Source organism: Petromyzon marinus, chromosome 52 (assembly GCF_048934315.1).
Source record: "Petromyzon marinus isolate PM22_M1 ecotype Great Lakes invasive population chromosome 52, UKy_Petmar_22M1.pri1.0, whole genome shotgun sequence".
NCBI lineage: Eukaryota > Metazoa > Chordata > Hyperoartia > Petromyzontiformes > Petromyzontidae > Petromyzon > Petromyzon marinus.
The window spans coordinates 12,016,021-12,038,402 of NC_133718.1; the positions used below are offsets into that span (position 1 = coordinate 12,016,021).

A 22,382-nucleotide genomic window follows, 5' to 3' on the forward strand; every position below is an offset into this window, starting at 1 on the left:
CCTGAGAAGAGAGAACATAATTACAGGTGACGTTTCGGGCAATGTCCCTTCTTCGGAGCACTTAAAAAAAATGCGCGCTGTGGAGAAGGGCCAATATGTTCCCTCTTTTAAGGCCCCCCCCCCCCCCCCACCGTGTAGCCTCAACAGACTGCTGGAGCAAGTGCTGCTAGCAAGCAGCATCTATGAAGGCCGGCATGGCACACGAGGGGGTGGGTGGCCAGCACCACTCTCGGCCACCTTTGTCTCCCCAGTGGCGATGTTTACTACGCACCGCTACTCCAGCTGCTCGTTTGAGGCTGAGGCCACGCACACACGGTGTTGTTATTGACGAATGTGTTGATGTTGTTGATGTTGTTGTTGATGAGTCCATGTGCACCGGCTGTGGGCGCTGGTTTTGGGACGCGTCTAGCCAGGGCTGGGGGTGGGACGGTGGCCCCCGCGATGGTCGAGTTCAAGGGTGGAGTGACGGCCAAGAGAAACGGAACGCGTCGGAGGAGACCTCCACCGAGGAGACGGAGCGGCGACGGTGGATCGTCACATCGCAGGATCGTGAGAGATGATGGTGGGCGGCTTGGGGAAGACCTTCATCTAGCAGTGGATTGACCATGGCTGCTGCTGCTGATGATCATGTGAGCGCACCGGAGTTGTCTTTAATCCAGCAATGGAAATTCCACGTTGCTATAACGAGGGCTAGTATATCCACATGGGGTTCGGGCACAAAGACGATGCACACCGGGCCACGCATGAATACGCCACGCCTGAACACACACACGTGGACACAATGTACACCCGTGCACATTTCCAAACGCAAAACACGCACCCCCTGCACGGCACGCTGTCGCACACCCCAACACTCGGTGTATACACAACGCTCCCACACCTGCACACATCACACCTGTGCCCCCCCCCCACACCCCCCACCCCTGCCGTGTGCCCCCGCGTGCCTCACCTTGACTCCGTGCTGCTGGGACGTGAGCTGGAGCGTGGTCTCGTCCAGCAGCAGAACCTCGCAGTAGAACTCCTCCTCCTCCTCCTCGCCACCCCCACACAGGCAGCTCATCCTCGCCCACCCTGGGGGTCGCGCGCGACGGGGGGGCCCTGCCGACGGGGTGGGGGGCCAGCGTGGGGAGGCGAGAGGCGGGGGGGGTGAGGAGGTTGGGGGGGGGCGATCCGGTGGCAGCAGATATCGCCGCTGAACGTCCGCACGATGACTTGGTAATCCGGAGGGTCACGCGAATTTGGATGATTACTTCGGAGTCTCGGCGGTCACTCGAAGACTCAGACGATCACTCGAGTCTCCAGGATCGTTCGAAAATCCGGACGATCATTCAATCCAGACGATCACTCGGGTCTCGAGGGTCACTCGAAAATCCAGGCGGACGCTTTGATCGGGACGATCCCTCTCCGTCCGCGCCGAGAGACCCCCCCCCCCGCCCCGCTCAGGGGCCGTCACATCCCCGCGCCACCTCCTCGGCCGGCTGCCGCTCGCCCTCCCTCTGTCGATCCTCCTCGCCTGCACCTCCTTCTCCTCCTCCTCCGCCGTCACCGCGCCGCGCCGGGCGGCAACGACGCGAGGAGCTCTCGCGGTGTCATCCACCGACCGCTCCCCTCTCCCCTCTCGCTCCCTCCGCTCGGATCGCGGCCACGCTCCAGACGCGGCCCCCTGCCAACGACAAAGCCGACGGTTTGCGACGGGGGGGTGGGGGGGGGGCATTCATCGCCGCATCGCCACCCACACCCCGCCCCCACGTCCCCCGGGAGCGGCGGTTGAGTGGCCGAGTGGAGGAGGGGGGCTGTGACAGAATTGCTCAGCCGAGTCCACCCGGCTCTCCTGAGTCGCGTTGACTCATCCCCACCCCCCTCTCATCCGAGAGAGGGGCGAGTGTGGTCAAGCGTGAATGGACCCTACAAGCCTCGCTCTCTCTCTCTCTCCCGCACGCCCAGGGTAATCATTACTCGACCCAGCACAAGTGTGGGGCTCACCACAGTGATGTCCCCCCCCCCCGTTGCTTGTCGGCCCGCGGAAAGCCTCGCCGAGTCTCAAGAGGTGGGGGGGGTTACACTTTAAAGTTCCGCATTGATATCGGATGTGGTTCTGGGCCTCTCACCTACGTCGACTCGGCCTTAAATCACTGGCCGGTGCGTTGCGTAAACATGAGCGACGGGGAGACAAGGGAGGCCGGATGGAGGAGCGGCAAGCCTCGCGGGATAAGGAACGGGCCCGGCCGGCGGCGGCGGTGAAGACGCGGCCTCTGTGGGCCCGGGGGTCGCCGTGGATACGTTGACTCGGCACAGACGCGGTGGCAGGCGGCGGCGTGAATTGCCGCACAAACAAAAGCCAGGGGTCACGACACGGTCGGCACGGGGAGAGAGGGGCCCAGTAAAACATTAACCAGGACACTACCGAGATGGGGGTGGGCTCCGAGCCAAGAAAATCGCACGGCATACCAATCCGAACAGGTGTATCTCAGGTATTGCCAGGGTTTATTTATAAGATAATAACTGGGACCCATATCGTAAATAGAGGGGGCATTGCTTGTAAGATCGGCAGTTCGACAGCATTGTTTCAAGGGAGCCTAACTCTACTCCTGATGAGACACCGAATATCGAAACCGGTCCTTGCCTATAAACATCTGGCAGTTCACCAGCATTGATGCAAGCGAGCCTGACTCGGTCCAGAGATGTTGCTCGTCTTGAGTCAATGCTGCTGAACGTAACCCACTCCAGGAACGAAGGCCGTGCGCGTGCGGCTCACGTGATGGGGGGGGAATTCTCTTATTTGTATTACGTGGAGAGATGGATTATGATACGTCGAGGAGGAGACATTATCGTCTGCTTATTTGTCGTTTTCACGACGGATTGCCCAGCCAACCCACACGGCACCCGGCTACGAGGTTACACAAGCCACAAGCCACCTGGCCACGAGGTTACACAAGCCACCTGGCCACGAGGTTACACAAGCCACCTGGCCACGCAGACACTCACACCAGCCAGCCAGCCTGCCGCGTGCTCCTATCTCCCGGCGCAGCAGGTGAAACAGTGGTGCAGATTTCTCAAAATCCCTCCCACAATCTCCCTCCCCACTCCTTCTCGCTCCCCCCTGTCCACCCAGCGGTGTAAACGGAGTCCACCACGGTAAGTTTATGATCAGGAGGTCGGGCGGCGTGTGAAGTGTGGGCACGCTCACCTTTTCCCCCGACCACGTGATATCAACGTGGGCGAACAGACTAAATAAACACCCTCTAGAGTTGGCTCTAAGTTGGAGGGCCCTTCCGCCATACATGAGCAAAGCAATTGCAGGGCTGCGCCTTTATCTCCTGTTAGACATACCTTGAGCAGCTCGAGGAGATGCTACGCCGGTGGTATCCATAATTATAATCATTACCATTTACAGCCGTCTGGCAATCCGCTGCTGAATGAATGAGACGAGCGGTGGAGCGTGCGGTTGGTTGACCATACTTCACCACGCCGGCGAGCGTGTGGGCCCAGGGCCGGGTCAGATATCACCGATGTCATCTTGAGGTCGCCGGGTTTGTAGCGCAGAGCGCGCTGACCGCTAAGCCCACCGCTCCATTGGACCCCCCGTTGTTATCTCTCACGGCAGCGCTAATTGACAGCTTTCCTGATTGATAAGGCGACAAGCGCCTTGGGAAGGGCAGCGCGGAGTCATCATCAACATCGGGGACCACCTCCAGGCCAAGCCATTCATTCGTTATTATATTTTTAATGCGCACAAGTTGAACGTAAAGAGGACTTTCAAAGGCACGAGAGACATATACATTGAAGAGAGAGAAACGTCTGAAAATTCTGACTGAAGGAACACACCGATCAGAGTGCGGTTCAGTGAGAGAGGAGGAGGGAATGAACCTGGCTCCTGGTGCCTGTCGCAAGTTTCCAAGACGACAGAGTCATTCGTTTGCAAGGCAATTTTGCAGTGCGAAATGCATCGACGTGAGCTGTCAGTGGTGTGAGAAACGAGAGTTCTTCCAGGTGGGGATCAAAGCGTTGGCACATCAAAAATGATGATGGTGGTGGTGATAATGATGGTGATGGGCCAAGTTCACCGGGCTGCATTTTAGATGTGGAGTGGGGAAGGCCTCGTGGCTGCGTACCTTATGAAGTTACATTTTAGGACTTCACATTGCACGGTCTACCACTTATAAATGGCCCAAAGTTACATTAATCCAAGTCGTAGCAATAATTAGCGGCACTAATCGAGCACAAACGTGCAGTAGTTTTGAGGTGGTGACACTGAATTTTTAGTGTTGGTGTGCTCAGTAAACCGCTCTCACTGCTAGTGGGGAGCGGTGGCGCAGTGGTTAGCGCGCTGCCCTCCGACTCCAGTTCAATTCCCACTCCCGACCAAAATTCAGTGACAGCGAATATCCGAGCTGCTCCTGGGCCTCTGCTAGGTCGACTCAGCCTTAAATGAGCAGCTAGTGCGGCTTGTGTGTATCAAACATCAGCACCGGGGAGACAAAGGCGGTTGGGCGTGGCGTTGGCTACACCTCCCCCTTGTTGCGCTAAATGCGGCCTTCACAGGTGCTCGCGAACGGCACTTGCCCCACGTCTTGTGAAGTCCGTAAAGAGGGATTGGCCCGCCAGTGTTATTATGCAAGTCCTCTTCGGCCCCCGGCTAGGAAGGATGTCCACGCCGCTGATGTAGCGACATAACGCGGCCTCACCAAGGCCACGCATCGCTCCCTCCTCTCTCCGCGCGCAGGGAAACGTTTCAATCGCGCTTTGTACCGCCACACAAAGGGATGGATCCCCCTGTCTCGTCTTCAACAGAGACTGTTGGGGGGCACGTGCTGTTAGGGAGCACCTGTGAAGAAAGCCGGCACGGCACACGAGGAGGTGGCATGGCCAGCACTACGCACGGCCGCACAGGTGCTCAATTCAGGCTGAGTGTACCTACCGGAGGTCCAGGGCCCGGCTGAGATATTCGTCACCGATTATTGGCCATGAGCGTGAATCGAACTTTGGGCGTGGGGTTCGTAGCGCGGTGCAACTCAACTCCACTGCAACACCGCAGCCACACACGGAGACACACACACACGCGTCGTTTTTACACACGTGCACTGCACGCACTTACACAATGCACACCTTATGTGTTTTGCACGCCACTAACACAGCAGCCTCTTCTCTGAGATCCCCCACCCCAGCAGCAAGCCACCAAGGCCGTGCCAGCTCGACCAACGCTCTGCCTGTAGCCATTACCGGCGCGCAAACCACTACAACAACAGCAACAACAACACCAGAGCGCCTGAAACACGCAGGGGGAAGGCGACACGCGGAGCGAGGAGATACACGGGGAGACAGGAGGAGACACGGGAAAACGTCTGAAACGTCAAGGATATGAAGGGAGAGACAGGGAGACACGGAAAGACATGGAGAGACAAAGACAAACGAGGCGAGAGCCTGTCAGACAATTGTTGACACATAAAGACACGGGATACATGGGGAGACGTAGTGACAGGACATGGAGAGACTTCATGAGACACAGTGAGACACGGAGATACACAGTGAGACAATGGAATACACAGTGAGACACGGAGATACACAGTGAGACACGGAGATACACAGTGAGACACTGGGATACTTCAGGAGACTCGAGAAGACTCGGGGAGACACTGAGAGACTCGGGGAGACACTTACAGACTCGGGGAGGACGTTGTGAGCCACAGTGAGACTCGGGGAGACTTTGTGAGCCACAGTGAGACTCGGGGAGACACTGGGAGACTCGGGGAGACTTTCTGAGCCACAGTGAGACTCTGGGAGACTTTGTGAGCCACAGTGAAGCTCGGGGAGACTTTCTGAGCCACAGTGAGACTCGGGAAGACACTGGGAGACACTGGGAGACTCGGGGAGACACTGAGAGAATCGGGGAGACTTTCTGAGCCACAGTGAGACTCGGGGAGACTTTGTGAGCCACAGTGAGACTGGGGAAGACTTTGTGAGCCACAGTGAGACTGGGGAAGACTTTGTGAGCCACAGTGAGACTGGGGAAGACACTGAGAGACTCGGGAAGACTTTGTGAGACAAAGTGAGACTCGGGGGAGACTTTGTGAGCCACAGTGAGACTCGGGGAGACTTTGTGAGCCACAGTGAGACTCGGGGAGACTTTGTGAGCCACAGTGAGGCTCGGGGGGACTTTGTGAGCCACAGTGAGACTCGGGGAGACTTTGTGAGCCACAGTGAGGCTCGGGGAGACTTTGTGAGCCACAGTGAGGCTCGGGGAGACACGGAGAGGCGTGTGAACGTGTCCCGACCTGTGGGCGCGTCACCTGACACCGCAGCGAGTCCGGGGAGCTTCGTGACGACGACCCCCGCCACGTGACCCTCTCCCCCTGCTCAGCGAGCAGTCACCAGGCAGTCACAACTGTCAACTAGTAGTCAGTAGTGAGCCACAGCAGTCACCCAGACAGTCACAACTGTCAACTAGTAGTCAGTAGTGAGCCACAGCAGTCACCCAGACAGTCACAACTGTCAACTAGTAGTCAGTAGTGAGCCACAGCAGTCACCCAGACAGTCACAACTGTCAACTAGTAGTCAGTAGTGAGCCACAGCAGTCACCCAGACAGTCACAACTGTCAACCAGTAGTCAGTAGTGAGCCACAGCAGTCACCCAGACAGTCACAACTGTCAACCAGTAGTCAGTAGTGAGCCACAGCAGTCACCCAGACAGTCACAACTGTCAACTAGTAGTCAGTAGTGAGCCACAGCAGTCACCCAGACAGTCACAACTGTCAACCAGTAGTCAGTAGTGAGCCACAGCAGTCACCCAGACAGTCACAACTGTCAACCAATAGTCAGTAGTGAGCCACAGCAGTCACCCAGACAGTCACAACTGTCAACCAATAGTCAGTAGTGAGCCACAGCAGTCACCCAGACAGTCACAACTGTCAACCAGGTAGTCAGTAGTGAGCCACAGCAGTCACCCAGACAGTCACAACTGTCAACCAGGTAGTCAGTAGTGAGCCACAGCAGTCACCCAGACAGTCACAACTGTCAACCAGGTAGTCAGTAGTGAGCCACAGCAGCCACCCAGACAGTCACAACTGTCAACCAGTAGTCAGTAGTGAGCCACATCAGTCACCCAGACAGTCACAACTGTCAACTAGTAGTCAGTAGTGAGCCACAGCAGTCACCCAGTCACAACTGTTAACCAGTAGTCAGTAGTGAGCCACAGCAGTCACCCAGACAGTCACAGTGTTCACAATAGTGACTGAGACTTACTAACTAGTAACAAAATATAATTTGAGTGATGATAGTCATCAAGACAGGCACTAGCTATGGCGAGTCAGTGATGATAGTCACTAAGTCGGGCACTAGCCATGTTTAGTCAATGATAGGCACTAAGACAGGCACTAGCCATGGCTAGTCAGTGATAGTCACTAAGACAGGCACTAGCCATGGCTAGTCAGTGATAGTTACTAAGACAGGCACTAGCCATGGCTAGTCAGTGATAATCACTAAGACAGGCACTTGTAATGGCTAGTCAGTGATAGTCACTAAGACAGGCCCTAGCCATGGTTAGTCAGTGATAGTCACTAAGACAGGCACTAGCCATGGCTAGTCAGTGATAGTCACTAAGACAGGCACTTGTAATGGCTAGTGAGTGATAGTCACTAAGACAGGCACTAGCCATGGCTAGTCAGTGATAGTCACTAAGACAGGCACTAGCCATGGCTAGTCAGTGATAGTCCCTAAGACAGACCCTAGCCATGGTGAGTCAGTGATAGTCACTAAGACAGGCACTAGCCATGGTTAGTCAGTGATAGTCACTAAGACAGGTACTAGCCATGGTTAGTCAGTGATAGTCACTAAGACAGGCACTAGCCAGTCAGTGATAGTCACTAAGACAGGCACTAGCCAGTCAGTGATAGTCACTAAGACAGGCACTAGCCAGTCAGTCATAGTCACTAAGACAGGTACTAACCATGGCTAGTCAGTGATAGTCACTAAGACAGGCCCTAGCCAGTCAGTGATAGTCACTAAGACAGGCACTTGTAATGGCTAGTGAGTGATAGTCACTAAGACAGGCACTAGCCATGGCTAGTCAGTGATAGTCACTAAGACAGGCACTAGCCATGGCTAGTCAGTGATAGTCACTAAGACAGGCACTAGCCATGGCTAGTCAGTCATAGTCACTAAGACAGGCACTAACCATGGTGAGTCAGTGATAGTCACTAAGACAGGCCCTAGCCAGTCAGTGATAGTCACTAAGACAGGCACTAGCCATGGCTAGTCAGTGATAGTCCCTAAAACAGACCCTAGCCATGGTGAGTCAGTGATAGTCACTAAGACAGGCACTAGCCATGGTTAGTCAGTGATAGTCACTAAGACAGGTACTAGCCATGGTTAGTCAGTGATAGTCACTAAGACAGGCACTAGCCAGTCAGTGATAGTCACTAAGACAGGCACTAGCCAGTCAGTGATAGTCACTAAGACAGGCACTAGCCAGTCAGTCATAGTCACTAAGACAGGTACTAACCATGGCTAGTCAGTGATAGTCACTAAGACAGGCCCTAGCCAGTCAGTGATAGTCACTAAGACAGGCACTTGTAATGGCTAGTGAGTGATAGTCACTAAGACAGGCACTAGCCATGGCTAGTCAGTGATAGTCACTAAGACAGGCACTAGCCATGGCTAGTCAGTGATAGTCACTAAGACAGGCACTAGCCATGGCTAGTCAGTGATAGTCACTAAGACAGGCACTAACCATGGTTAGTCAGTGATAGTCACTACGACAGGCACTAGCCATGGTTAGTCAGTGATAGTCACTAAGACAGGCACTAGCCATGGCTAGTCAGTGATAGTCACTAAGACAGGCCATAGCCATGGTTAGTCAGTGATAGTCACTAAGACAGGCACTAGCCATGGCTAGTCAGTGATAGTCACTAAGACAGGCACTAACCATGGTTAGTCAGTGATAGTCACTACGACAGGCACTAGCCATGGTTAGTCAGTGATAGTCACTAAGACAGGCACTAGCCATGGCTAGTCAGTGATAGTCACTAAGACAGGCCATAGCCATGGTTAGTCAGTGATAGTCACTAAGACAGGCACTAGCCAGTCAGTGATAGTCACTAAGACAGGCACTAGCCATGGCTAGTCAGTGATAGTCACTAAGACAGGCCCTAGCCATGGCTAGTCAGTGATAGTCACTACGACAGGCACTAGCCAGTCAGTGATAGTCACTAAGACAGGCACTAGCCAGTCAGTGATAGTCACTAAGACAGGTACTAACCATGGCTAGTCAGTGATAGTCACTACGACAGGCACTAGCCATGGCTAGTCAGTGATAGTCACTAAGACAGGCACTAACCATGGCTAGTCAGTGATAGTCACTAAGACAGGCACTAGGTATGGTTAGTCAGTGATAGTCACTAAGACAGGCACTAACCATGGTGAGTCAGTGATAGTCACTAAGACAGGCACTAGCCATGGCTAGTCAGTGATAGTCACTAAGACAGGCCCTAGCCATGGCTAGTCAGTGATAGTCACTACGACAGGCACTAGCCAATCAGTGATAGTCACTAAGACAGGCACTAGCCAGTCAGTGATAGTCACTAAGGCAGGTACTAACCATGGCTAGTCAGTGAGTCACTACGACAGGCACTAGCCATGGCTAGTCAGTGATAGTCACTAAGACAGGCACTAGGTATGGTTAGTCAGTGATAGTCACTAAGACAGGCACTAACCATGGTGAGTCAGTGATAGTCACTAAGACAGGCACTAGGTATGGTTAGTCAGTGATAGTCACTAAGACAGGCACTAACCATGGTGAGTCAGTGATAGTCACTAAGACAGGCCCTAGCCATGGTTAGTCAGTGACGGCAGTCACCAAGTTGGAAGATCTAATTGATAAGGCAGTTACAATCAATAGCGACTGAGCGATCGTTGCTAACTACAGATGACTCGGTAACTATGGGCACTGCAGGGCTAATGTGATTTGCTAATTGAATGCAGCAGCTTCCTTCATTCAAGGCAGACGGCGGCACGGGCGCCGTGCCTCGCAGCAGCACGCGAGGGCGATGCACGTCCGGGGGACGCGAGACAGAGACGGGGATTCGGGCTTCATTCAGCAGTGGATCGAGCAAAGCGGATGATGACGATCGCGATGGAGTTTCAATGTAAAGACGCAGGCAACTCGAGACGCTGAACCTCATCGGTGGAAGAGCCGACAAGGAAGAAGCTGGCATCGTTGAGTATTGCGTCAGGGACCCACGTGACTGTTAGTCTGCGAGCACCTATTAAGAGACTGGAGCGGTCACCCGAGCAGACACGGGCACATAGCCACGTCCACCACGGAGATGGAGCGCACACGGTGGCCAGCGTGTCACTCACTCGGATGTAGGATGCCCCCCCCCACACCCCCAGTCAAACGGCCAGCAACAAACAGCACCATCGAAGTGGCAAAGGTAGCAGTTGACACGTATGAAGGAGGGACATTGCCCGAAACGTCGTCTGTTGTACACAGAGTATTACTATTGACACGGAATGTGTGTTAACAGTTGTTGAATCGAGAAAGCAAGGCTATGAGAGAGAGACAAGAGCGGGTCGGGCTCCCCTCCTTACCCGTTCAGCTGCCACGGGGAGCCGCCAGGGACGAGGCGGCGCGCGTCATCAAAACATCCTCAGCGGGGGCAGCGCCGCCAGCAGCAGCCAAATCGACATCCTCGGCAGCAGCAACTCACAGCAGCAGCTACAGCAGCAGCAGCAGTAACTCACAGCAGCAGCTACAGCAGCAGCAGCAGTAACTCACAGCAGCAGCTACAGCAGCAACTCACAGCTACAGCAGCAGTAACTCACAGCAGCAGCTACAGCAGCAACTCACAGCAGCAGCTACTGCAGCAGCAGCAACTCACAGCAGCAGCTACAGCAGCAGCAGCAGTAACTCACAGCAGCAGCTACAGCAGCAACTCACAGCTACAGCAGCAGCAACTCACACCAGCAGCTACAGCAGCAACTCACAGCAGCAGCTACAGCAACTCACAGCAGCAGCTACAGCAGCAGCAGCAGTAACTCACAGCAGCTACAGCAGCAACTCACAGCAGCAGCTACAGCAGCTACAGCAGCAACTCAAACCAGCAGCTGCAGCAGCAGCAACTACAGCAGCAGCAACTCACAGCAGCAGCAACTCACAGCAGCAGCTGCAGCAACTCAGCAGTAGCTACAGCAGCTGCGGCAGCAACTCACAGCAGTAGCTACAGCAGCTGCGGCAGCAACTCACAGCATCAACTCACAGCTGCTGGCTGCTACTGCTGCTACGACAGCAGCTGACGGGCTGTGGGGGGGGGGAGGGTCGATGCCCCCACCCACTACCCCGCCCCTACGTGACGTCACACGGGGGGGGTTGGGCCCGTCGCGGAGGGGGGGGGCGACAGCAGGCGGCGATGTCACGTGGTTGGGGTTGAGGTGGCCGGGGGCGGGGTGAGGTGGTGAGGGGAGGGATAGAGGGGTGAGGGGCGGGGTGAGGTGGTGGAGGGGAGGGGTGAGGGGCGGGGTGAGGTGGTGGAGGGGAGGGGTGAGGGGCGGGGTGAGGTGGTGGAGGGGTGAGGGGCGGGGTGAGGTGGTGGAGGGGTGGGATAGGGGGGTGAGGGGCGGGGTGAGGTGGTGGGGGGAGGGATAGGGGGGTGAGGGGCGGGGTGAGGTGGTGGAGGGGTGGGATAGGGGGGTGAGGGGCGGGGTGAGGTGGTGGGGGGAGGGATAGGGGGGTGAGGGGCGGGGTGAGGTGGTGGGGGGAGGGATAGGGGGGTGAGGGGCGGGGTGAGGTGGTGGAGGGGAGGGATAGGGGGGGTGAGGGGCGGGGTGAGGTGGTGGAGGGGCGGGATAGGGGGGTGAGGGGTGGGGTGAGGGGAGGGATAGGGGGGTGAGGGGTGGGGTGAGGGGAGGGATAGGGGGGTGAGGGGTGGGGTGAGGGGAGGGATAGGGGGGTGAGGGGTGGGGTGAGGGGAGGGATAGGGGGGTGAGGGCCGGGGTGAGGTGAGGGGAGGGGTAGGGTGAGGTCGTCCCTTATGTAGATTATGGATGCAAAGAATGCCATAGATAAGCGAGACAGTACAGTACTGTGTATATCTACAATCCCACATCATGAAGTATATTTTTACACATGCCACCAGCCACACGGCCTTGCTTCGGGGAGGGCATCGTTTCAGCAGCATTGGTTCAACACAATCAAAACTCTGCTCCGGTTCCGACATCAGAATCAAAAGATGTATTTATACCGGAGGAATCCGATGAGCTATGAAGCTCTTTTCCCACGGTTATCCGGAGTGCAGTGTCTCATCAGCAGTCAGGCTCGCTAGAACAAATCGATTAATTCTGGTGAACTGCCAGACGTGTATAGGCCCCAGTCTGTTGGACATGGGTTCGATAGTTTGACACAAAACGATACATTGAGTATGGATGCATTGACTATTGTGTACCAGGCATTGCTCACGCAGAACGGTGACATCAGCTGAAAGCGAATCACAATACAACATTATAAATGTGTGGATGAGAGCAGCTTGAAGAGTTATTGGCGAAGAAGCTGAACTTGATTATAGTATGATAAATATTAGCACGATTGGCTACGTACGGCGCGAAAGAAGTTCAACATACACGTGGCTATGTTTGATTGTTTATATATATTCGATTTTCAACATTTAAAAGCAGGATATTTATACAGCATATACAATGTCTAATACCTGTGGATTTAATATGTAACAGATAATCATTTTTTTGTTATTTTGCATGACCAATCTTCTAATTATGATTTATCAGTTGTGTTAATGTGCAGCATACATTATATTGTTAACGATCGAACATCATTTCATATTTTGTTAATAATTGAGGACATTAAAAAATAGCAATAAATATCAAGCCATACCTTAATAATAAGAGTCACACGTTGTAGCATACTGCGGCTGCGTTGGGCAGTGGTGGGCACGCACAATGAACATCCTCACTCATCAATAATAACACCGTGGCCTTCAAAATAACAAAATATGACGTTTCGGGCAGTGGCCCTTCTTCATGGCACATCGAGTGAACAAGGAACGTCGGGACAACTGTTCCAGCAGCGTGCCAACGTTGAAGCAACGTTGAATGTTGACTGGGTAAAGTGCATTTGTGCGCTGTTAGTACGGTGTTGGCTACGTACGGTGCGAAAGAAGTTCAACATACCGAAGAAGGGGTCTTACCTGTAACGTCGCCGAACTGTATGTACTGTACTTCTCACCGTACGTTGCCAACCGTGCTAATCGGAGGTACAGTATACTTATTATTAATGCCACCCACAAAGTGTTATTGACTAATATGTTGAGTATTTTAGTTAATTGTGCTCGTGCGCCACTGATTTGTTTTATAACTGGTGTGTAATGGGCGACGTTTCAGGTAATGGCCCTCCACCACAGTATTTAAAAAATTAGATTGAAAGCTAATTTCTTTAGAACTGCCTTGTGTTTAGTTTGTTGTCCTTACCCCGCGCGCCTCCGATTAGCGCGGTTGGCAACGTGCGGTGCGAAAAAAATTCAACATCACATACAAAGCATTGGCAGTATGTGAGAGCGTGCGTGTTGTTGTGTGTATATAGGGGTAGTGTGAGGTGGGGTGGAAACGCCAAGCAGAGTGGCGCAGCGGAAGCGTGCTGGGCCCATAACCCAGAGGTCGATGGATCGAAACCATCCTCTGCTAGCAGTAATTTTTTTTCTTGTCGACATCGATTACTTTTTAAAAATAAGTACTATATTTTTGGGGTTAAAAAATTGCAATAAGCGAAGTCTGCTCTATATTTTTCAATAGATAGCTGATGTCAAATAATGAATTTCAAACATTCAGATAATTGTGGCTAATTCCTTTGTCAAGGCACCTTAATTACTCTCACACAGCTTAAAGGTCGCGGTCTGAGCTTGGCTGTGTTTCACTCCAGCGCTGTCCTCGAGACAGTCTGGTCCCTTCACCTGATGAAGGCCGCTTGTGTTGTGGCCGAAACGTCGTGATTTTTGTTGTTTTATTTTTTTACCTACGTGACTTTACCGAATAAAACCAAAGAGTGAGGAACGTCTCGTTAACCAACGACTTACACTTTTCAGACCTCTCTCTATGTTGCTGTGAAGAAAGACCATAGCTCGAAACGTCGCCTGTTGTTTTTTCCCTTTGAAGGCCACACAAAGTGTTATTGACGAATGTGTTGAGTGATGTTTGAGATCCTGCGAGGTTTTTATAAACAAATACAGTACACATTCTTGGTTCTTTCGGTAAAATCACGTAGAAGGGAAACAATAAAATAATAAAATATAAAACAGTATATTTATTATTTTAAAATAATTAATATTTATAAATAATAAAAAATATTAAACAATATATTTTTAAATCAAAATATGTTTTTATTATATTATTGTTTCCTTTCTACGTGACTTAAATAATAAAAAGATAAAACAATATATTTTAATTATTTTATTGTTTCCCTTCTACGTAACTTTACCGAAAGAGCCAAGAATATGAATCCCTGCAGTCACGAAAGCTTTAAATAAAAAATACAGTACAGTACATTAGACTTTAAAACTTGTTACGCAAGTGAATTACCAAATCAAACCCCGCTCAGCCGCTTATGTAAGTTAGTAAATCCAATATCCCCCGCTGTGCCGCTTATGTAAACGAGCAAATCCAAATCTCGCGACGCCGCGCGCTCTTATCCAAACTGCGGAATCGAATGTAGCGTTACATCTCGCGATAACTCACGTCCCGCGGGAACTCTCACCCTCTCTTTCGCAAGCGGCCTCCAAGATGGTGAGTATGGTGGTGTTTGGCGTCGTTCGCCAATCCTTTAGCATCGCCTTCCCTGTCTTTCCTAGCGGCTTCCATCGCGTATCCCCGCGAAGGAAGGATCCCCTAGCTCGCGTTCGCGGCTTTATTTGTCTCGGATGGCGTCGAAATATTGTTTTTTTGCCTCTATGGTTAGTGTGCGCGGCGCGGCCTTATTGGCAAGGCCGTGTCGGCGAGGCTTCCTCTTGAGTGTAGCGATGTTAAATGGTTACGTGGTTATGAATGTAGTTTTATTGTACACGGCGAGCGGTTGTGAATTGTTATATTATTTTTTATATTGCATGATATTTTTGTAACATTTAAAAAAATCCCCTCAGGATAGTCTCATCCTACCCTTTTACTGATTGCAATATACTCTAGTGTACAGTACTATACGGTGTTAGAATAGTGCTCAAGAGAGGGAGTGAAGCTGTCGTGGTATATACATTTACGTAGCTTTCAGCCCCTTGGTCAATCCACTGTTGGATGAAGACCTCACCGCATGTCAAGACAGAGCGGGGGTCTCAAGAGTTGTTTAGTTTGACCACGCTGGTCCAGTCAGTATGCCGGGTTGGTGAAGGGAGGTTTTGTCTGGGCCGCGAATGTGGCCCGGGAATCGAACTCATTCTGCCGCGTTCATAGGGCCGTGTACTAACAACCACATTGCCACCGCTGAATTTATAAAGAGTCGATATGGATATTGTTCGCAGCTATTCCCATTGTACTTTTGTCCTCCCCGTTGCTTTTGAAAAGGAATTGGTCGCAAAATTGAGGCCGGAAAAAAAACTTAGACCGGTACCACGGCATGGGAATGTGGAATTTCCATCATCGGCTCGGGGCCATAAAATTTAGGATGAGCGCCGACCTGCACGCGTGGTTGGAGTTGGAAGACGCTTTCATGAAATCTATGAAGAAATGCCGTTGCCCGAAACGTCGGCAGTTTTATATATTTAAAATCAGTGCTGTTGAGGTGTTTTTGTTAATTGTACCCGTGCACCACTGCCATCGCAGCAGCACCATCAAATAATTTCACTTGAGGTCGGTGCCTGGTTCTCAGTTCGAGTCTCTTGCATGCGCTGTGTTCATAATAAGACACAAGTGACCACAATCCCAGTAGTTATTTAGAGTTTTGGGCGGCAGGGTTGCGGCGCATTGGTAACACTTACCTAGGTTTTCTAGATTCCGTCACCTTTGTGTGAAGGGCTTGTTCTCCCCGTGGTCTGCATGGGATTGCTCCAGCTTCGGTTTCCTTGAATCAATTAAACTAGCACACTTGCTGGTATTTTCCCAATACATGACTGATTAAAAGTTCCCTGCAAATTACACAATTGGGGTTACACGCAGCAGCAACATCGGCCACGACTGCAGAAACTCGGTAGGACCCTCCTGAAAATGTGTCTTGAGAATCGGGCCTATCTGGGAAGCCAAACGTAAAAATGATAACGGGTTAGGGACTCGTAGTTACGACTGCTTGCTATGAATCTGCGGGGACCGTGGTGTCCGCCTCGTACGATACCTGCATGTAATACTGTCATATGTATTGCATGTGAAGTATTACACAAGCAGCAGAGGCATATCCATGTGCCAGTCGGCGGCGTGTTTACATCTCCTCTAACTGTGGTTGCGCTGTCCCTCGCAGGCGGATCAAGGCGACCAGAAGAAGAAGCGCACCTTCCGCAAGTACACGTACCGCGGCGTGGACTTGGACCAGCTGCTGGACATGTCCAAGTGAGTAGTAGGTCGCGTGGGTGGACGTCACAGGCGAGTGGTGGATTCGAGCGCCGAGCTACCAAATGCTATCATGTTGGGATTGAATCCGGGTTTCAGGCCCTGCCTGTGATTAAACCAAGGTTGTAGTGAGATAACGGTCTCAGCCTGGTCACCAATAACTTCACAACAACAAAAACGTCATGTTAATTGCACTTAATGAGGCAAAATTTCAGCCCTGAACTTTGAAAAATATTTGTTTGACTCTCATGTGAAGAACATTTCTGGCATTGGTAGAGTGAGTGGGAAAGTGCTGCCCCCATACTGTGGATTAAGAGGTCACTTGAAGGGATCTGAGGTATTTCTATGACATCCGCTTCCACAGCGCGAAGCGGTGCATCGCTCTGCGAGAGATCCGAATGGATACGTCGTCTAGTGACGACGTGACGCGGCTCAATCTGCATACTATTGCGGGGAGGGAGTTTAAAAACGTGGGAGAATCCTTTCACAGAGCCATGCATCAAGGCGGCTGTGGCTCTATTCCACTGATTTTTCCATTGTAGGGGGCAAAACCGCATTATTGTTCGAGCGAAACGTTAACATTGCTCCTGCAGAAAAGGAGCTCGGTCTGACCCTGTAGCGATGTGTGCTTGAGTGCCCCCTCAGGTCGGTGGCTTTCAAATGTAGGAGCCCAGCAGCTCGGCTTTCCAGCTCAATGGCGCCTTTGGTTATTAGCAAGGCCGGCAATGGAAAACCACAGGCTAGAGTTACTGTGCCGCTTGAATGGTCCGGGGGAGAGGGTTGAGAGAAAGGGAAGCGGTCTTTATTCCCGTGTTCAAAACATTTTTCTGTGGCATGAAACTCCCCATGTCGGTATTGCCTTCAGCATCAGTAGCCATGATCTGAAGGCCTCTCCCAAGTCACCCCCACCTCTCATTATTCTGCTGGGTGGGAGACGGTAGACTTTTCGCAGTGGCCTACCTCTTATGTTTTCATGTTACCTTAAACAGAACAGTCATCTAGGTAAAGTGGATGTCGTTAATATATGATAAGTAGAGCTATAGAGAAAAGCCAGAGTAGTGTGATTGTGGCCATGCAACCCAAACTATAGGACCATATCGTAAACCCACGGATACATAGAGACTCGGAGATACAAAGAGATACATTTAAGACAAGCCACAGTCATGCGGTTGTGGCCATGCAATAGTTTATGAACCACTAGTCTTTACTCCTTCAATGGAGGAATAGGAAAATTAGACGAACTCTCCTGAAACACTCATTGTGACTAGCAGACCTCGATATTGGCATTTAACTCCTGAACATTATATTGCCATACAAGAATGGAAGACTATCATGCAATGTAATAATCCACCTCGTACCTCCGCACAAGCTGATTTCATCGATCCATCTCCCTCGTTGGACATCCTCTTGTGCGTGTGTCCTTAGAATACATTTTTTAAATCAATAGGACCAATGGAAATCTGTGTCCATAATTGCTTACTGGAAAACATAAAATAAGGATTTTTTATCTGAATGAAAGTAAGTTATCTCCTGCTTCTGACCGGAAACCGTGCTGCAAAAGAAAAGCACTCCCTTTAAGGATCTTTGATTTTGTGTAAGATGACATTCCGATATGCCTTAATCTGATCTTGTGTTTCTGTGTGCCGCGTCCGTGCCTGTGTCTCCCCGTGCTCGCGTGCAAACCACGCAGTGAGCAGCTGATGCAGATGTTCAGTGCACGCCAGCGGCGACGGTACAACCGCGGGCTGCGTCGGAAGCAGCTGTCTCTGCTGAAGCGCCTGCGCAAGGCGAAGAAGGACGCGCCGCCGCTGGAGAAGCCGGAGGTGGTGAAGACGCATCTGCGTGACATGGTCATCATCCCCGAGATGGTGGGCAGCATGGTGGGCGTGTACAACGGCAAGACCTTCAACCAGGTCGAAGTCAAGGTACTAAGAAGTTTTCTTTGTTCTTTTGGAGCCGAGGCTATGGTCTCCCTCGCTGCTGCGGTGTAATGGTCGGCACACTGGACTGGCAATACACAGGCCACTGGTTTGACTTGTTGCTGTGCTCGGGCTCAACGTATCTCCTTTGTAAAATAGCCGGGTAACTGGATAAACGGGAACCAACCGTGTAACCAATCAAATAAACTCAAATCTAATTCAATCTCCCAGCTTGGTAGTTGAGCCAATGGACAGTTACAACAATGGGCAGTCTTAGACACTGCAGTCTTAAAACCTTAACATCTATCCTCTAAACACAACACCCCAACCTTGACCCTGAATGCTACATTCTAATCCTACGTGAAAACTACAGCAGCAGCGTCACTTAACCCTTTGAGACGTCTGCTATTTGCAGACTACTGGGTTCTGTTCACCCCGAATCTCGGAACGCGCAAGCGGTTAGCGTTAACCGCTGACCGTATAACGCCGCTGTTTTTAAAGACATTGTACTCACCGTAGAGAACTGTAGCTACACGATCGCACTCTACAATAGCTGGTGCCAAACTGCCACGTCCTCCCGCAGGGCTTTGTGGGAGCCTCAGTACCGTTTAAGTTTTTTCTCCCGATTTTGTTCTGATGAAGTACATGTACGTCATGGAATTGGAAAGGACTTAAAATCCAACTACAGCTTCACCCCTCGCACTGCTCCACGTTTGGAATTCCCTGCTACTGTCTTCTTTCAAGTTCATAAAACCTTGCACAAAACATTCTGAACGTTAGAGAAGTGGGAACTATGGCTAAGCGCAACAGAACTCATTCAAGTAGCCAAGTATCAAATACAGACGCCCTTTGCATAACGTGCAACATTGTTTTTTTATTTAAAAAATATTTTTAACTGAAAAAAAGTTTTCTATTAAGTTTTTTTCTTGAGCACGTAAGTGAAACGCAAATTCGTGCTATGGTGGGGGACGCATGACTCGAGGGGTGCCTGTACAGTAGTACATATTTTGTAAGGATTGTTTTCCATGCCCGCAATTATATACAATAGAAAAATATATAACTTGTTTTTTATCAGCAGGGTTCATGATATGGCAAGTTGTATTTTGAATTATCATTGATAATTATGAATCGCTCACCTTGGATGACATAAGCTTATATTAATTACAGAATCATACATAAAATTCGAAGGGTCTCTTGGTATTAAACCTATTTGTTTAATTCGTGAAGGCTAGTCCACTACTACAGAGTGGGAACTGCAGCTGTTTGCACAGCGAGACAAAGTAATGCAGCACCTAGTTGTGCGTGCGTTTGCCAAGCCGGCTGAAAAACCCACTGCTTGTCTGCTCGGGTTAATCCCTTGTAAAAGCGGATTGATTTATTGTGGGCCTTTATAATGGCGATGCCTCAGTCTTTTACTGGAAAGTTGACTTAAATGGTTTATTTTTATGTTTGGCATTCCTAAATAAATATGCTTAATGACAACACTTCAAGTTAGTGTGGCAAGCCATGAGCATCTCCCGTTTGCTGGAGGCTTCCTCTTCGTACCCAGAGGTTTTCTGAAAAGCTTTGTGCGGCTCATCAATCCCCAGTGCTTTCAAAGCAGCTACAAAAGGCCAGCAGCAGTAATAATAATGCCTTTTACCCTGGAAACCGCATTGAGTCTCAAGACTTTGAGAAGTCTCCTGCATTGATCACTGTTTGGCCAGTTTTATGTTTAGATACAGGTAGAACTCTTAACCATGATTCTATTTAAGGATATAACTTTGTTATCACACCAATCTTTCTTGATGAATTAAGTTAATAGGTCACCTACACCATTGCACGCTTGCAAATTAGACTATTCCTGGGCTCCAGTTCTCACCTGGTTAAACAAAATCAACTTGAATTTGCCTGTGGGTTGTGTAATGTGTGTAAAGGTGTAGGCTGCAATAAAATGCTGCTAATTCAGTGTGGCATTTGTCCCCTCCCACCTACGAATGTGTACACTTGTAATATAATCCTGCTCGTGTTTACCTTGCGTCTCGTTTGCAAAAAGATTTAATCTCCGTGGTGGTGGACTCTCGCCTGGGTGTAAATAATTGTGGTGTGCTTGTGTTTGTTTCAGCCCGAGATGATTGGCCACTACCTGGGCGAGTTCTCCATCACCTACAAGCCCGTGAAGCACGGTCGGCCCGGTATCGGTGCCACCCACTCTTCTCGTTTTATCCCGCTGAAGTAAAATCTCTGTGCACATGCCTTGATTTTGTTCAGAATCAATACAAAATTAAAAAAATACCAGTATCCTCTTCCCCGAGTCGTCTTTGCGCCATTCTGCTGTTTGCTTTGCAGCTTTTAACGGATGCCCGCCTCCACCGCGTTGTTTTCTTTCGCTTGAGTTGTCTGTGAAAGGGCCGCTGCTGCAGCTGAAGAAGAATGGGAGAGAGCTGGACTAATGGAATGTTTGAAAATGCTTTGTACCAACGTGTGCGGTTGTTGTTGGCATGTCGTGTCCAATTTCTTTGCGAGACGGCGGTTGTGCAATTCCGCTTGGTGGAATGGCACGCGAATGTCAAGCGATGGCCTGGTTTGAAATTTTTATTTTTCATGCAGCAACTATTCTTAAGTCACGGTTGCTGAGGAACAAACTCAAAAGTCCAACCCTCCCAAGCAGCCAAAAACAAACCGCATTATTGACGTTATAATGGATAATTATATTTAACTTTATTTGAAAAAAGGTTATAGCTTTGAAAATTACTTCCATCCCCTATTTTTCTGAGTGGAGCAGAGCGAGGGAAGGAGAGTTGTGACCTATAGTGAGTGCGTGAGCAGATGAGCAAGTGTCTTGAGTCAGTGGGCGAGTGTGTTGTGATACGCAGTGTTGAGTGAACGTTGCATGAAATGAAACGAAGTCCGGTAGGCCGCGCGTCCTCAACATAGAGGAATCGATGAGGGAAGTTAACGGGAACGGTCATGGTTAATTGCCAAAGTATTTTCGAATGGCTAACAAGATCGCTGCCCAAGTTGTCTCGGCGTGGTCAATAGGTTTATCGCCACCACATGGCGCTAATTGACGTGTGATGTGACTGATTGGTTCATCAAGACATCTGAATTCAGTTCTGGTGATGCCGCTTCTTTTGCAGTGGTGCATAAGCAGCACAAGAAACACTCAACACATCAACAACACTGGTCTGAAGGGGAAGGTATAGGTGACGTTTTGAGCGATGGTCCTCTATAGCAACAAAATACGTTCTTTTGAAAATGACCATTGCCATACTAGACAAAAAGGTGGATTGACCCGCAACGGATATATGAATCTTACCGGTTGCCTGCTGAAGAAGAGGAATGCACTGTACCTGTGACCTTTGCAAATACAGTACAGGTGTGTGCGTGTTATTCGTATAAGGTAATGCTTTAATGTGTGCATTCGCAATACAAAGTACGGTAATTGTACAAACAACTCGGCACCTGGACGATATTTGCGCTTCTTGCCAACTCCGCCTGCTATGCACGACGCCGTGGGTTCGATCCCCGACCCTGACGCCTGCTGTATATTTGGAGTTTGCATGTGGTCGTGTGGATTTTTCTCCAGGTTCTCCGGTTTCTCTTTTGAAATTTATTGACATACGTTGAGTAGTTGGGTGCTATCCATTTTCATGTGGTAAGCCACTTCGTTAGGCTATCATTTGCGGATAGGTCGCTTCTGACAGTTTAATAGCTAAGTGGCCCTTACCTGGTCAAATAAAAACATACTGTTTGAATAATTTAAATGCATCACGCCGTGACTGAACCCGCTGTATCTTTAGTACGTTGCGCGCGTGCCAATATTCTTTATTCTCATCCCATCGGAAACTCCCCAGTTCCTGGCTTTCAGAACCGGTACCTGATTCTGAGACTTGTATATTGTGGGTTTTTATCATTGAACAACCCCGTGCATGCATCGACACGGACATTGTGTAAAGGTAC

The 22,382-nt window shown here is 50.5% G+C and overlaps 2 protein-coding genes and 1 non-coding gene across 6 annotated transcripts in view; 2 read left to right on the forward strand and 1 right to left on the reverse strand.

Moving 5' to 3' along the window:
- The window catches only part of EPB41L4A (erythrocyte membrane protein band 4.1 like 4A), a 49,546-nt gene extending 35,969 nt beyond the window's left edge, over positions 1 to 13,577 (reverse strand). For 2 of the 4 annotated variants that reach the window (XM_032974026.2, XM_032974024.2), the window contains exons 1-2: positions 10,585 to 11,292; positions 950 to 1,663 (exon numbers count right to left, since the gene is read on the reverse strand). In XM_032974026.2, the coding sequence (XP_032829917.2) occupies positions 950 to 1,060 (111 nt within the window). In that variant the 5' untranslated portion in view covers positions 1,061 to 1,663; positions 10,585 to 11,292. Of the gene's footprint in view, positions 1 to 949; positions 1,664 to 4,918; positions 5,022 to 10,584; positions 11,293 to 13,190 lie in introns of those variants that run through there. The other 2 variants (XM_032974025.2, XM_076051866.1) reach the window with 2 other exon arrangements.
- Positions 13,578 to 13,611: 34 nt separating this feature from the next.
- On the forward strand, positions 13,612 to 13,683 carry TRNAM-CAU (transfer RNA methionine (anticodon CAU)). The gene has a single exon. It is a non-coding gene; the product is annotated as a tRNA-Met (tRNA).
- Positions 13,684 to 14,649: 966 nt separating this feature from the next.
- Positions 14,650 to 20,720, forward strand: RPS15 (ribosomal protein S15). The gene is made up of 4 exons (XM_032974055.2): positions 14,650 to 14,778; positions 16,433 to 16,521; positions 18,212 to 18,446; positions 20,545 to 20,720. The coding sequence occupies exons 1-4, from the start codon at positions 14,776 to 14,778 to the stop codon at positions 20,656 to 20,658; spliced, it is 441 nt and encodes a 146-aa protein (XP_032829946.1). The 5' UTR covers positions 14,650 to 14,775; the 3' UTR covers positions 20,659 to 20,720.
- The last annotated feature ends 1,662 nt before the right edge of the window (positions 20,721 to 22,382 follow it).